At 46.0% G+C, this 17,203-nt stretch overlaps 2 protein-coding genes across 2 annotated transcripts in view; one reads left to right on the top strand and one right to left on the bottom strand.

Annotated features, from left to right (window-relative positions):
- Nucleotides 1-7,235, bottom strand: part of LOC125989985 (janus kinase and microtubule-interacting protein 3-like) — a 298,361-nt gene extending 291,126 nt beyond the window's left edge. The window contains exon 1 of the mRNA XM_068649203.1: nucleotides 6,971-7,235. Within this exon, the coding sequence (XP_068505304.1) occupies nucleotides 6,971-7,109 (139 nt within the window). The 5' untranslated portion in view covers nucleotides 7,110-7,235. The remainder of the gene's footprint in view (nucleotides 1-6,970) is intronic.
- Nucleotides 1-17,203, top strand: part of LOC125989976 (uncharacterized) — a 340,553-nt gene that overhangs the window by 296,765 nt on the left and 26,585 nt on the right. The gene's annotated exons all lie outside the window — the stretch shown is intronic.

The following is a 17,203-nucleotide window of genomic DNA, read 5'->3' as shown; positions in this document are numbered from 1 at the left end:
CCACCAGTTCAGCAAGTTGGGCCGAGGCCGGTTGTGGCACCACTTCGGCTTTGATCGTTACAAACTCAGGTCCCTGCGCTTGCACGACCGCATAGCCAGCACATAAATTTTCCCCTACTCGATAACAAGAGCCATCCGTCCAAAGTTCGAGATCAGCCTCCCTTAGGGGGATGGCTTGCAAATCAGACCGCAGTCTAGAGTATTTTTCTGACTCCTGCAAACAATCGTGGGGGTCCCCATCCTCTGAAGTTGGCAAAAACTCAGCTGGGTTTACATTAGTACACCTTGCCAGAGTGACATCCTCTTGCCCCAAAAGCCTGTAATAGTCCCGGAGCCGGGGCTCTGTCAAGAGGTACTTGCCATGGTTCAACAGAGTCCGAAGACTATGGTGAGTAAGAATTGTCACAGGATAGCCCATGGTGATAGCAGAGGCTTTGTCATACATCAAATAGACTCCAACCATAGCTCTATAGCATGGCGGCAGGCCCGTCTCCACCTCGGAGTAGGATGTCGAATAATAGGCCACAGGTTGGGGTCCAGACCCCGTGCCTGTAGGCTGACAAAGAATTGCACATGCAAACCTACCCCCCGCCGAGATTGACGTGAATAACACTTTTTTTTTTGAGTAATCTGTTAAAGCCAATGCCGGAGCCTCTTGCAACCTTGCTTTGATTGTTTCAAACGCCACATGGCCATCCTGTGTCCAATCCAGCGTGGCGTGGAGATCATTATTGCCTGTGTCTTTGATCATAGCTCTTAGCGCCCTTACCAATTTGGCGTATTCTTCAACCCAAGAGGCCGAATATCCCGTAATTCCCAGAAAGGTTAGGTTCAAAATCAGAAAAAGGATCAGCAGACAAAACCAGTGAGGCAGAATGTTGAGTCTTTTCTCGCGAGGAGTGCATTCAGACTTACAGCAGTCCCGAAATACACTCAAGGTCTGTTTGCACTCCTCACTCTTTTATTTAGGAATGCCCTACCCACAATGTGAGACTAGCCCCTGAGGTGGGGGGAAGCGTGGGCTTTGTCTCATGAGAGAAGAAAGGAGATTCTATAAACAAAAAGAAGTCATAGACAAGATGTCATGAGAATCGAAAAGAGTGCAAGGACAAAATGCTATGTGAAATAAGAAGTCACAGACAAGACACCATGAGAAAAGAGTGCAAGGACAAAATGCCATGTGCAGACATCAACAAAATAGTTTGAGCTATCAACAGCTTTCTTGGATTCCCAGAGATGTAGAAGGTCAGGAAGCTCCAGACAGCATCGTATGACTTGTTGTGGTCTGGTGGACGTCTGCAAGGCGAAACAGCAAGCATTCTGTGCAATAATTTTATTAATAAGTACTCATTAGGGAATGCATGATAACATATATATATATACAATTTATCTAACAATTCCCCCCGTTTATCATAAGTTCCCGGAGACCAACACATCACCCATATGGCCACTTCAAAAAGATTTTCAGCCAAGGGATCACACTTCGCAAGAACTAACTTACACTCGGGAGGAAACTGTGTCTTAATCGGCAAAGCCAGGTTAAGGAAACAAACCGGACAGGTTTACCACAATAGAATCGCCGACGGGGTCGTTACTAGAGAAGGAACCCCCGTCGATCGAAAGGTCATCCCTTTGGAGCAACGGGAAAGTCTCAGCTGGTGGAGAGATAGCAGTTGTAATTAGCCTGTTAATTAGGGATCGGAGACAAGGGATGCAACAACATCCACACAAGGTCAAAATGGCAGAGAAAACGGCAATGGAGACCAGGGCAGAGGAAACCAGGGTGCGGTACTTTCCGAACACGTTCAACCAGTCGGTCCAAACCTCTGTGTTCACCCCACTGTGTTCCTTCATCTTCCCGTTCAAGGTCCGCAGGCCCTCAAGGGCCTGGGACAGGCTTCCGCCGGCTGCAGTATTTTTCGGAATAAACGTGCAACATTGCTCACCGAACATGGCGCAGACACCGCCCTCCTTTGAGAGTAGCATGTCAAGGCCCATTCGATTCACCAAGATGGCGGCGCCCTGTGAGGCTGCGGCCAAGCCGGCTCCCGATAAAAATGTGTGTTTTGTGTTAAATGTACCGTCCAAATCGTCTCCGAGAATCGCATACGACAGAAGTACACTATTGGGACTTAGAAGCAACAACTGCACAAAGGATATATCCGGAGTTAACTTTGCCATGGATCGCGAAACTCTTCGCGGTCTTGGAATAATGTCCCGAGACAAAGGAACCTCCGAGGCACCGGGCTCCCCCTCCCCCACCAGCCGACACTGGAAGCAGCTGAAGCGGCAGTGGAGTCTGAGCACACGCCGGAGGAGAAGACGAGGTTCCCGAGCCGGCATCACACACCGACTAAAGAGAAACCCTCACAAAACAGCACTTCCATCTATTCTCCTTTCAAACGTGCGGTCGTTGGAAAATAAAATGGACTATCTCAAGCTGGACTTAACTACAGAACGAAAGGTGAGAGAATGCAACGCGGTCATCCTCACAGAGACGTGGCTTCACAACAACGTTCCGGACAGCGCCATTAAACTGGATGGGTTTACAACTTTCCGCGCGGACAGAAACCACGCCAGCACCGGTAAATCTCGAGGAGGTGGTGTGTGCATTAACATTAACAACAACTGGTGTACAAACGCTGTCGTTACTACAAGTCACTGCTCAGAGAACATTGAGTTTTTAACCCTCAACTGCCGTCCATTCTACCTACCACGTGAATTCAATACCGTCAACATCACAGCTGTTTACGTCCCCCCCAGCGCTAACACAAAGGACGCACTCTCCATACTGTACAAGTCTGTGAGTACACTACAGAACACACACCCGGACTTGGTCTGCATAATCGCTGGCGATTTCAACCAGGCCAAATTGAAAACAGTAATGCCACACTTCCACAAGTGTGTGAACTTTGCAACAAGGGGAGAAAACACACTTGACCAGGTCTACACAAACATCAGACAGGCCTTCAGAGCGGTTCCCCACCCCCACCTGGGTTCATCAGACCATCTCTCTGTTATGCTAATTCCAGCCTACAGACCTCTGTTGACGAGAAGCAAACCAACTGTGAAGCAGATCAGGGCCTGGCCAGAGGGCTCCACAGCAGCTCTACAGGACTGTTTTGAACGCACAGACTGGTCTGTCTTCAGGGAGGCGGCCACCACCAACCAGGACGTCAACCTCACCGAATACACAGACTCTGTAACTGGATACATAACAAAGTGCATGGAAGATGTAACCGTCACCAAAGACATTACAGTGAGAGCAAACGAAAAACCCTGGTTCACCAGGGAGGTACGTGAGCTCCTGAGGGCACACAACGCTGCTTTCAAGTCTGGGGACAAGGAGGCCCTCAAGACTGCTAGGGCCAACTTGCACCGGGGCGTGAGAGTAGCCAAGCGTGCATATGGTCAAAAAATCAACTCACATTTCACTGACACAAAAGACCCAAGACGCCTGTGGCAAGGCATCCAGTCAGTCACAGACTACAAACCATCCCCCCCACCGTGTGAGGACAACATAGACTTCCTCAACTCTCTCAACACCTTCTTCAGCCGGTTTGAAGAAAACAACACCACAACACCCACAAAAACCCCAGTACACCCAGACAGCACAACACTTCAACTGGACCCAGCGGACGTGAAGAGGACCCTACTCAAGGTGAACCCCAGGAAAGCTGCAGGTCCAGACAACATACCCGGGCGCGTGCTCAGAGACTGTGCAGACTCACTCACTGACGTCCTCACAGACATCTACAACACCTCTCTGAACCAAGCCATCATACCAGCAATTTTCAAAGCTACCACCATCGTACCACTACCCAAGAAGTCACCGGCATCATCACTGAATGACTACAGACCCATAGCACTCACTTCCATCATGATGAAGTGCTTTGAGAGACTGGTGAAGACCCACTTAACATCCACCCTCCCCACTACTCTGGACCCATACCAATTTGCCTACCGCCCCAAGCGCTCCACTGATGACGCCATAGCAACAGCACTCCACCTCTGCCTGGCTCATCTGGAGAACAAAAACAGTCACGCGCGGATGCTGTTCATTGACTTCAGCTCTGCGTTCAACACAGTCATCCCCCAACATCTGGTGAACAAGCTGAGTACAATAGGCGTCAGCACTCCACTGTGCAACTGGCTGCTGGACTTTCTAACGAACAGACCGCAGACAGTCAGAGTCGGAAACAACTCCTCAGCGACCACCGTCATAAACACCGGGGTGCCGCAAGGATGTGTGCTATCCCCCCTGCTGTTCACGCTGATGACCCACGACTGCTCTGCCAGATTTGAAACGAATCACATCATCAAATTTGCAGATGACACAACAGTGGTGGGCCTCATCAAAGACAACGATGACTCAGCATACAGAGAGGAGGTACAGCAACTCATCACCTGGTGTGATAGGAACAATCTGCTTCTCAACGTAAACAAAACAAAAGAAATCACTGTGGACTTCAGAAAGAAACAACCAACACACATCCCACTCATCATCAACGGCAGTGCAGTAGAGTCTGTGAAAAGCACAAAGTTCCTGGGAGTGCACATCACTGATGACCTCTCATGGACTACCAACACCACTGCGCTGGTCAAGAAGGCGCAGGCACGACTCCACTTCCTGAGACGGATGAGAAGAGCCGACCTCCCCACCTCTGCTCTCACCACCTTCTACAGAGGTGCTATTGAGAGCATCCTGACCAGCAGCGTCTCTGTTTGGCATGGCAGCTGCCTAGCTGCAGACAAAAAGGCGCTGCAGAGGGTGGTGAGGACAGCAGAAAAGATCATCAGGTCACCCCTTCCAGCCATTCAGGAACTGTACACTTCACACTGTACCAAGAGGGCAATGAACATCATCAAAGACACTACTCATCCTGCACACAGACTGTTCTCCCTTCTACCATCAGGGAAGCGGTACCGCAACCTGCGGTCCCGCACAAGCAGACTGAGTAACAGCTTCTTTCCTCAAGCCATCAGACTCATGAACACACTGAGGAAAACCACTTGAACATTCCAAAGTCACCATGCCACTTGGCACTTTACTCTTGCACCTTATATACAGTTATACACTTTTTCACTTTACTTCTATGACCACTGATTGTACTTCTGCTGCTGTGTATGTATGTGTGTGTGTGTGGGTCTGTATTGTCAATACTCTTATTACACACCGTGTGTGTGTGTGTGCGTGCGTGTGAATGTGAGAGAGAGTATTTTATTGTATAGTACTGCACATGTTTATCAGCATGTTTTTAGTTAATCTGCACATTGGAGACTGGTAAAACGCAATTTCAAACTTCTGTGGTAACCCTGTTACAGAGATCTTTGACAATAAAGTAAACTTGAACTTGAACTTGAACTTGATTCTGGAAAGCCATGAGGGAAGTAGCGGCCAGTTGGGAGTGGACCGCCTTGAAACCCGCCTCGGACCAGTTTCCAAGCCTCTGCACGTTGTAATGGACGTAGTTAACATTAACGTAGTTAATCCTGTCAACATTTTTGTTAATAGTACACCACCAACACAGGGCGGATTCAAAACCAGCTGCTATCTGATTCACCAGCTTATACTCATCCGGCACTCCTCTAGGAACACCAATGGCGTCTATGTAAATTGGATTAGCTGCGCCCCGCCATTCGGCGTTTCGTTTCATTCTCGGCCAGAATACGGGAACCAGGGACTTAGCAAAAGATGTTAGATCATAAGAGGACATCGGTACCAAATGAACGGGTAGCAATAGGGTTACCAAAGCGCAAATTCCGGAGCTGTTGAAAGGCAATCTATCATAAAGTTTGTTACTATTACACCAAAACCAAATATCACTACAAGCAATGGGCAAAAAAGGGGCAGTGACATTGGTCATGGACCCACACCACGGAGGAGGTAGGGCGCCGAGCTTCTCTCCGGTACCAGGTAATCTAATACATGTAAAATTACCCTTAGCTACATCGGACGAAAAAAGGGGTTTAGATTTTGTCATAGAGGCGACAGGGTAAACCTTATCCCATTTAAAACAATCATGAGTGGGTGAAATGGATGTGTTTAACATTAAAGCAACAGCACACTTAGGAACTATATTTGCAGGTATGATTTTCAAAAGAGGTCTTGGACCCATGCATGCAATGCAACTGGTGTTAGCCATCTTTGCGGCTTGCTCAGCCATAAGAAGCCAGTTGTTGGTTTGACCGCTTATTCCTGTGGAGGCTACAAAATAGCTGTCTACATCAGTGAGGAGCATACTTGTGATTTTTGCTCCTGCTGACAGGGTGTAATTATTTGTAACGGGACGGTCCATGATTCCAGAGGACCAAGCCCACAGTTGAAAACCCCAACAAGAAGTGTTAAACAAGGTGGCATTTGGAGGACGAATTTGACCAACAGGGAGTGTAAGAATCAAAAGGAGGCTTGTGCCCTGATTTTTCAAAGTCAGTCGTTTAGCAAAGAACACAGCCTCTTCACTGGAACCAGAGGGCCAATACTCTCGCATTTGTGTGGTGACAAGGGTGCCCCAGCCGGTGATAACCGGGTGGCCAGTTAAATACCACCAATACCCGAGCCATTTATCTCCAGTAGTGGGGTGACCATTATGAAACCCTTTCAAACTTTTCATAGGTAAAATAATAGAAGAAGATGGATTAGGAGCCACAGTAAACATTAATGAGTTATTATAAGCCCAAGACAAAAGCCATGGTACGTAAGTTGGAACACGGACGGCTTCTGGAATACAAACAACCTGATCAAAAGGGGATTTAGTGTTGTGCTTATGTCTAGCAATTTTTCCACATGAGCCATATTGATTAAAATTGTTGGTATTTGCCTGAGAGAAGAATGCTCGAGGCTCATTGTACTCTATCCCTCCAAATAAAATAACCCCCGAAAAAAATACAATGGTAACACAAACCAACAAAAGCAACCAAAAACACATGGCAGACTTTGCACAGGCCACAGCCTGATTAAAGTACTCACCAAATGACTCTCCAATGCTCATGTTTTTTGATCTCCTCAGAGTCAACACCCTGAGCTTCGGGTTGGTGTCTTGGAAATTGGCTTCTGCTAGCTTTCGTGTCAACCCTGGATCTTGGCACCAGTGTTGGGTTGACAACATTTATCTGAAATCAATCTCAGAGGCGGTAGGTCTTTTTGGCTTAGCGTTGTCTTCTGCGCGGAAGGGCGCACCCCAGACACACACACAGCAAGGGTGGCTGAGATCCGTGCTCTGTTCGAGTTTAGCGGTGCCTTTTATTGAGAGAGAAACAAAGGGGCAAGTGTACATGATCGAGTAGGTTTCCAAACAGGAAGGACATAATAATTATCTCATTACCACAAAGGGGCAAGTGTACATGATCGAGTTGGTTTCCAAACAGGAAGGACATAATTATTATCTCATTACCACAGAACAAAGGAGATACTCTTATGGTTGGAGCAGTATGGACGTCTCATGACCATTAGCTTAACAAAGACATAGGCTTTAGTGTGTCTGCTTCAGCCATCCCATGACAATCTCATGATCTGATCATGTCTAGCTAACTCAAAGTCAAAGTCAGCTTTATTGTCAATTTCTCCACATGCCAAAGACACACAAAGAAACCGAAATTTCGTTCCCCCCTATCCCACGGTGACAAGACATGGCTCACAACAGACAAACAAGTAAACAAGTATAACAAAAGTGTGCTGAATAAATAATGAATAAATAACACAACAATAAATAAATAAATAAGAGGAGCAGAAAAAAAGGAGCAAGTGCGCGTACAGCAGACATTCCCGAAAATAGTGCAACAGTGCCGCACGCTACGCAGAAGGGGGTAGCGAGTTCAGGGTCCGAACAGCCTGGAGAAAGAAGCTGTTGGCGAGTCTGGTGGTGTGGGAGCGCAGGCTCCTGTACCTCTTCCCAGAGGGCAGAAGGTCAAACAAAGAGTGAGCCGGGTGACTCACATCTCTGGCAATCGAGGTTGCCTTGCGGGCGAGATGGGAGGTGTAAATGTCTTTCAGGGAGGGGAGCGAAGCACCAATAATCTTACCAGCCGTATTCACTATGCGCTGCAGGGCCTTCAAGTTCTGTTCAGTGCAGTTACCACCCCAGACAGCGATGTTAGAGATTTGCTGTAGCGAGTGATCTCTCCACCTGCAGGTGTCTAAAAGAACTTGCCTTGTCTCCTGTGTGGTTCTTGCAAAATAAGTTGGAGTGAGCAAATCTCTAACATTTTGGTGCCGAAACCCGGGACCTCTCATACCCATCATCTGGCTGACGGAGGACGACGCGCTGTACACCGTCGACGGGCCAGCGTCCACTAGCCGGACCTGGTAAAGAAAGACCTGGGAAGGAAATTCTTCGCTGGGCCAGCATCTTAGGTCTGCCTTCGTCTGACAGAGGTGGATTGACGGGACCCGGCAGTGCAACGAACCAGGGGACAAGTAAGTTAAAGGCCTGAAATTGTGTTGTGTTGTTAAACGCGTAACACATAGAGGTGCACGGGAGCCAGCTTGGGTTCAAGTCCCAGTGGAAGAAACAGGCTAAGAAAGGCAGAGCTTCTTTTTCGTTCATCGAAGAAGTGTGTAGACTCTTCTTTGTCTGTTTTTCCGAGCTGAGGGATCTGGCTTGGGTTAAAGTCCCAGTGGAAGGAACGTGCTAAGAAACACGGAGCTTCTTTTTTGTTAATCAAAGAAGGGCGTAGATTTTTCTTTGTATGTTTTTCCAAGCCAAAGAAAAGCTTGGGTTCAAGTCCCAGTGGAAGAAACGGGCTAAGAAAAACAGAGCTTCTTTTTCTTAATTGAAGAAGGGCGTGGATTTTTTCTTTTGTCCGTTTTTCCAAAGCTGTTTGGGAGGGTTTTACACCCATCCCTGGATAGGCCTGGAAAAAAAAAAAAAAAGCGCTTGAGTTTGTGTGGTTGGGAGTGTGACTGGTAGGATAAATTGACTAAATAGCAGTTCTAGCATTGATCCACGGCAATAATACAGACTAGTAATTTGTTGAAAGGTCAATTTAAACCTGCATTGAGGATCCTCAAAGACATAATTAAATAAATAAGTAATAAATAAGTAATAATAATAATAATAATATTTTTGAGAAAAGGAAATTGTATAACCTAAAATTACTAGAATTAAGATGGGAAATAAAAACGGTAAATCTCTACCTCTTGACGGAGATGAGAAGTACATGGCGAGTAGATTTCTTAATTGTATGCAATATATGCCGAAGTGGAAGAAAAAGTATGGAGTAGAAGGGAAGTTGAGAGTTGAAGTGTGGAAGATAGTAGTTGATGTTTTGGAAGAGAGTGTGGATAAAAAGAAAAATGGACTGAAAAAGAAAAGAAAAGAGAGAGAATTGGATTGTGCTAAAATGTGGTTGAAAGCTTCACAAGAGAGAAAAGAACAAATCCAAAAGACAAAAGATAGAAAGATGAAAGGTGATGAGGCTGAGACTATGTTTGTCAGGCCGGAAGACAATGAGGCCGGAGTGCGCAGGCGCACTGCCGCGGCCATGGCTCCTGCCGAAACTGAAGGCGCAGCTCAAGCAGAGGAGCAAGAGGGGCCTTCCGCTCGTACACAAAACTTGTATCCAAGCTTAACAAACCTGCAGCCCCCCCCCCCCCCATATAACAGCAAAAGAAGTCAGGGTCACATTACTAGAAGTCCTGTACAAACAAGAAGTTTGACCACTGCTGCTAAATTTTCTCAAAATGTAGACAATGTTGATGTGTGCCCAATGATACAGGTGCCAAACTCTAATGTAGGGGAAGGCCAACTCCCACATACATATGTTTTCCGGCCATGGACTTTGGAAGAGGCAAGAAAATCAGTTGAAGGGGTTACCCCTGTTGCTGAAGACCCAGCTATATGGGCAGAGGACATGGCTGGAATTATACATTCCTATAGACTGAATGGACATGAGGCAGGAGAAGCTGCAATGTCCTCCTTGGGAAAAGACTGGGCAAAGGTTAGAGGAAATTATACAGGTAGAAATAATCAAGGGCCTTTTCCCTATCCCGTTGAAGGAAATCAATTGGGAGAGGAGTATGCAGCACAATGGAATGGTCTTGTGCAAAGAGTGCTAACTATATTTCAAAGACGAGCGAATTATGGTCATTTGACAGGAATAAAACAGAAGCCTGGCGAAGATACTGATGATTTTCGTTTGAGATTTGAAAAAGAATTCAGGGTGCATAGTGGCATCCCATTCAATGATACAGCTGAGAGTGCTTATCAACAACAGCTTAAAAATGCGCTCCTCACTAATTTCCGCCCTGAAATAGGCAACTGGGTGAGGAAACATTTGGTGGAAGTGGATGTTGCAAGTGTATCAACAACTATGCAATGGGCCAGACATGCTGAAAAAGTGATCAAAAAAGGCAAAAGTTCTGATGTATTTCATCTAGATAATGATGATGATGAACTAGATGAATATACAACAGTCTTCTTCCAAGGGTCCCAGCAGGTTAGAGGAAGAGGTAGAGGCCAACAAGGTCGCAGGCAGCCATATAATTCAAAACCCCCACGAGATTCTGACAACTGTTGGAACTGTGGGAAACGAGGACACTTTGCAAGGGAGTGTCGTTCTGCAAAACAATATCAATCAAAGGGTGCAGGGAGGGGCAGAGGAAAGGCCAAAGTCTCAGCATGACTAGACCCCCCCCCCCCCCTTTGACCTCTGGTGCTCCTATAGAGGAAGAAATAGTAGATGTCCATACAGCATGGGACATTCTGAGTGCATTAAAAGAAAAACCATATGTTACTCTCAACATTGGAGGCAGTGATGTCGAGTTTTTGTGTGATACTGGGGCTTGTAAAACCGTGATAAAAACTAAAGTCCCAAATATAAAGGCCTCCCAAAATACTATTTGGGTGAAATCTGCTGATGGGCAGGTACACAAGGAGAGTATCTCTAATCCAGTTGAAGTGAGAGATAAGGAAACTGGAAGCATGGCTTCAGTTTCGATTGTCCTATCCCCAAAATGTCCCATAAACCTGTTGGGACGAGATCTGATGACTCGGTTGGGAATTGCAATAATTCCAGTAAAGGATGGCATGCGAGCATGTAGAGTGAGAGATGTGGACTCATATGCTGCACAAGCAGGTGAACAGATCTGCTGCTCCTATGCCATCCCTCCTGAACGAAATCCTAAACTCCCAAGCAGATTGCTGAGTGAAGCTCGAAAACAATTGTCCCAACCTGAATCAGAAATGACTTGTACTGAATTACATGTCACCATGAATATTCTCACTGATCCACAAGATGACTATATTGGAAGTTTTCTCAGCGACACAGAAGTAACTTTAACAATCACTGCTCTGTACACTGATCGCAGGTCATTTGCGGCTGCCGCTGTACTCCTGCCCGCTCCTCAGAAAGATAGATACAAATTGTCGGCTGTACCCCACATCTCATTGTTTAAACCTCACAGTATAACGTGGGCAGATGTGGGTTCCCGAATTAAACTTGCTGGATCTGTGACTGATTATGAGGACAAAGGTGATGGGTGGAGCTACAGTACCAGTTGTGACGTGTGGAAGCAAACAGTGTGTGAAGTAGCTGTAGGCAGAGCAGGCGCTTGTGCGCTTCCCTGACTAGTTGACATTTGTTTGAATGAAAAGGAGGAGGGGGAATTGGCTGGGCTTCCTGAAAAACTGTGGACCAAGGGCCCATCTGATGTAGGACTTTTAAAATCCATTTCCCCAGTACAGATCAAACCAAGATCAGAGTGGCGTCCAAGAGTTAAACAATATCCTTTAAAACAGGAGGCAATGAACGGGATTGCCCCTGTTATAAATGATCTTTTGACAGGAGGAATCATTAGGGAGTGTTCGGATTCTCCTTGCAACACTCCCATTTTCCCAGTCCAAAAGGCCGACAAAATTAATTGGCGAATGATACAAGATTTACGAGCAGTGAATGATGCAGTGCAAACAAGAGCACCCAATGTGCCTGACCCACACACACTTCTGAACACTTTGAAACCTAATCAGAAGTTTTTCACAGTAATTGATCTCAGCAATGCATTTTTCTCAGTGCCAATTCACCCAGACTCACAGTTTTGGTTCGCTTTTACCTTTAAAGGACAAAGCTATACATACACCAGATTGCCACAAGGATTTGCTGATAGTCCAACTATTTTCGTTCAAGCTATCATGGCCTGTTTGGCTGATTTTCAGATGTCAAACAAAAGCCAACTTCTAGTTTATGTAGATGATCTCCTGGTAGCCTCTGAAACTGAAGCTGCTTGCAAGGCAGACTCCTTAGCATTGTTACTCTATCTCTGCAAAACAGGGAATAAAGTGAGCAAAAATAAGTTACAATGGGTCAGACAGGAAGTGAACTATTTAGGTCACACTTTGTCGGCTTCTGGAAGACAGATACAAAGAACCAGAAAGCAGATTATTTCAGATACACCGAAACCTGAAACAAAGAAACAAATGATGTCATTTTTGGGGCTCTGCAATTACTGCAGAGCATGGATCCCACATTATGCGGAAACAACACAACCGCTGCTGGATATTGTGCATGGAGTTCCCATGACAATGACAGAAAAAATCATGTGGACACCAGCAGCGGATGATGCTTTTGTAGTGCTGAAACAGGCTCTGATAGAAACCACAACTCTTATCTTGCCAGACTACAATAAAACCTTTGTGCAAACAGCAGACTGCAGAAATGGTTTTATGACCTCAGTGTTACTGCAGAGTCATGGCAGCAAACTAAGACCAATTGCATTTTATTAAAAAAAACTGGATCCAGTGGCTCTGTCTTTGCCAGACTGTGTCCAAGCAGTATGCGCGGCGGCGCTTGCAGTGAGACAATCTGCAGATGTGGTGCTCTTTCACAAAATGGAGCTGCTGGTTCCACATGCTGTAGATGTGTTGCTGTTGCAAAGCAAAATGAACTTTTTGTCACCAGCCAGACATCTGTCCTACACTGCTATACTTCTGTCACAACCACACATCGTGATAAAGAGGTGCACAATCCTTAACCCAGCAACGTTGATCCCGTTGCCAGGGGATGGAACACCACATAACTGTTTGGATGCTACAGAACATCTACAGCTGCCCAGAGAAGATTTAAGTGACACGCCACTTGACAAGGGGGAAAAGTGGTTTGTGGATGGATCATGTTCAAAGGATCCTAAAGGAAACAATCAAAGTGGTTATGCAATTGTGAAATTGCCAAACCAGATTGTTGAAGCAGAGAAGCTTCCATACACCAGGTCAGCACAGGCTGCTGAGCTGATTGCTCTAATAAGAGCTTGTCAATTAGCGGAAGATAAGGAAGTCACTGTATACACAGACAGTCAGTATGCGTTTTCTACTCTGTTCTATTTTGCGAAACAATGGGAGCGCAGAGGGATGACAACATCAACCGGTAAGCCGGTTACCCATGCCTCCTTGTTAAAAGAATTGTTGCAGGCCATTCTTTTACCTGCTAAACTAGCTGTGTGTAAATGTGCTGCTCACACCACTGGCAGAGATGAAGTCTCAAATGGAAACAGATTAGCAGACAAAATTGCAAAAGAAGCAGCTGCAGGGAGACATGGCCATGAATTTTTTTTAATGGGTTCAGAGGACACACAACTCATAGATAAGACTGTACTGACAGATATGCAGGGCAATGCTCCAATGGTGGAAAAACGAATGTGGACGACAAAAGGTGCAATAGTGGATACAGATAATATCCACCGCATCAATGACAAACCTGTTTTACCAAAATCACTTTTTAAGGCAGCAGCGCTTGCGACACATGGGCCTTGCCATGTGTCGACAGGAGGGATGAAGTCCATCATAGATCAACAATTCACTACCTCTGGTTTAGATGCTTACTTAAAAATTTTTTGTAAAGCATGTCCTGTTTGTGTGAAACATAATCCACAAGGAAACATGAGACCTAAGAGAGGCTCATTTCCAAAACCCTCTTATCTATTTCAAATCATGCATATGGATTTTATTGAACTCACACAAAGTGGACCTTACAAATACTGCCTAGTGATGATTGATGCATTTTCAAAATGGGTGGAAGTAGTTCCATCTAAACGCGCAGATGCCTTAACAGTGGCAAAAGCTATCTGCAAAACCATCATACCAACTCATGGCATCCCCCAAACCATTTACAGTGACAATGGTCCACACTTTGTGAACCAAGTTGTGCAGAACATGGCTGTACACCTTGGAATAACGTTAAAAAACCACTGTGCTTGGCATCCTTCGAGCGCAGGCCTGGTTGAACGGGCAAACTTTACTATCAAAAGCAGGTTGAAAAAATGCATGGAAAAAACAGGCAGACCTTGGCCAGAGTGCCTCGACTTAGTGAAGCTCTATATGAGAATTACTCCCACTTCCGAAGGACTAACACCTTTTGAAGTCATACATGGGAGACCATACAGACTACCAGTGTTCCCTGCAGATTTGCAAAAAGCAGACGAAGAACAGACCTTGGCAGATTATCTAATCAGGACGCTCAAACTGAAAGATGTGTCCAATGCAAATTTACTGCCGCCTGATCTCTCCCCCTCACAGGTGGACAACCCCATCAATCCAGGAGACTGGGTCTACATCAAGGTCATCAAAAGAAAGAACTGGGCCAGCCCGCGGTGGGAGGGACCGTTTCAAGTTTTGCTTGCTACTCCCACGGCGGTTAAGATTTCTCAATGGCCCAGTTGGATTCACCTCAGCCACTGCAAGTTGCAGAGAGTGCTGGACCCCTAATTCGGAGTGGTGGGGAAGGCTAACTACAAAGGAGTCCCATCGTTTAGGGTGAGACGTCTCAATGTTGGTGAAGAATTCATCGATCCCCACTCCGCTAGGCGAGGGGATGTCCCGGTGTCTCTGCCATCCTAGTAGCAACGGGGCTCCATATGCCAGGTGGATCCTCTGCTGCGTTGTGGTTGGAGCGTGCTATGGTCTATTGACTCATCTGAACAGACCAAATGACAATGTTGCCCGTGGAAAACGATGGTCGCATGATGAGAACTTTGAGGACTGGTCATGGGACCCCAGAAACCCATACGAAACCAACACTTGGTACCGGTATGTCAAGTTCACTGTGAGAGCTCACACACAGGAGGGGTGTTATGTGTGTTCGAAACTCCCCCCTTCCTCCACGCAAGTTCGCTTGGAGGCCAGAGCAATGAATGTCACTGAAGCAAAATGTATGGCATCCATGGGAGGAGTTGGATATCAGCACCGTGCCGTCACAGTCAAAGGTGCCGACCCTTACCGCCCTGGACTTGCTACGGTGCCTGTGATCAGCTATTCTGGACAAATCTCAATGTGACTGTTAGAGGACGAACAATACCACAAGTGGCCTACACAGAGAGACCAGCTGGAGTGAATTACACATGTTACATCCAAGGTAACAAGACCCACGTCTCCATTAACGACGACTGCTCTCCAGGAGGAAACTGGATGGGAGCTTTGGACATCACCGATGAGTGTCAAGATAAGAGAGCCATTTCAGGTGGTGAGGGCTCTCCAACGAACATGGCTACACCATCGAACGGAACATACTTCATACAGAATGGCTGGTGGCTTTGTGGTCACAAGGTTTATCCGATGCTGCCCGCCAACTGGACAGGAGTGTGTGCACCAGTGTGGGTGACGGACCACACCTACAGGATACGACATCATCAGCTGACAGGAGCACACAACTCTTCTGGACGTCGACGCAGAGCAGTTGCAACCTTTGACCCTCATGACCCTGTCTGGGGTGCGAACGTTCCAGAGGACCATAAAGTATGGTCCGTCGGAGACAAAGTTGTCCTTGCGCTCTTCCCTCAGATTGGGGTTGGGAAACTATCGCTCTTCATCGAGACACTGAACTATCGTTTTCAATCCTTTGTGAATCTCTCACTGCAAGTCAACGATGGACAAAATAGAGAGATTCAGGCTATTAGACTGATGGTCTTGCAAAACAGGATGGTTCTGGACTTGTTGACGGCAGCACAAGGTGGTGTGTGCCACATCATTGGGACTTCCTGTTGCACATACATACCAGGAGAAAATGACACCCACATCAACGACGCCATGAATTCACTGAAAAACTTACAGCAGGCCATGTCTAATGACAAGGTCCCACATCAGTTTGATTTCTTTTCGTGGCTATTCTCTGGCAACTGGTGGCAACTGCTTTTGAAATTGCTGTCTCCTGTGCTTGTTGTGCTGGTGGTGTTGTGCTTGTTTACGTCCTGTGTTATCCCATGTTTGAAGTCTGCTGTGTCGAAGTTTGTGTCCTCTACTGTAGCCCAAGTTCATATACAACTTCTTAGAGATGACGGATGTGATGACGATAATGACACGTGGATTGCGTAGATGCTGTTCTATTGAGCATGTTTTACAGAAACTTGATGATTTGACCATCGAAAATGCTTCGCAAGTGATGGATACAATGATGTACTGTTTCTTTTTTTTTGTTTTTTATTGATAGCATTCTGGTCGCCTGTGGCAAAGGGGCCGTCTAAGAATTTTCCTGCTAATAACATCTGGCCAGCAGGTTTTTCGCTTACACAATAAGTTTGATCTGGGGTATTGAGGTAATGCCTCATCTTCACTGGAAAGTGTTGCTATCCTTGTTTGTTGTTTTTTTTATTTTTACTATTCTTCTTTCTTCATTATACATATATATGTGTGTTTTCTTTGTTTTTTTTTGACTTGTCTTTGTTGTTTGCGGTGGCATAATCATATGATAAAACAGGAGGGAGATGTTAGGGTTTTTCAAAGTACGTATCCTTATCGTATGATTATGTTGGAATGCAACCGGTAATAAATAACCTACCTTGTCTCATCCTACACAAGGTCGTAAAACATCCCCTGATATGTTTTGACTAGAGCACAAGGGTTTCCTTTTCAGTCACTCTCACCCCCACTCTTTCTCTTAATAAATATGCCTTTGCAGTTGGGAGAGGCTCCAGATTTCATTCCTGTAGCGAGTGATCTCTCCACCTGCAGGTGTCTAAAAGAACTTGCCTTGTCTCCTGTGTGGTTCTTGCAAAATAAGTTGGAGTGAGCAAATCTCTAACAAGTTGTTCTTTGTGGCAGGTCGTGGTGTGTATAATATAACCTGTTCCCTGCTCTCCCTTTCGCTGAGAGTAAACCAAGATAGTTTACTTACTTTACTTTTACCCATCCTAACTTCTGTTACTTGACTTCACTTCCTCTCTGGCCTAAATGCTGCATGAGGAGAAAGGAATCTCATCCTTACACTTCCTTTGTTTCAAAAG

This window comes from Syngnathus scovelli, chromosome 20 (genome assembly GCF_024217435.2).
Source record: "Syngnathus scovelli strain Florida chromosome 20, RoL_Ssco_1.2, whole genome shotgun sequence".
In the NCBI taxonomy this organism is placed as follows: Eukaryota; Metazoa; Chordata; class Actinopteri; order Syngnathiformes; family Syngnathidae; genus Syngnathus; species Syngnathus scovelli.
This window is presented reverse-complemented; position numbering and strand designations above follow the sequence as displayed.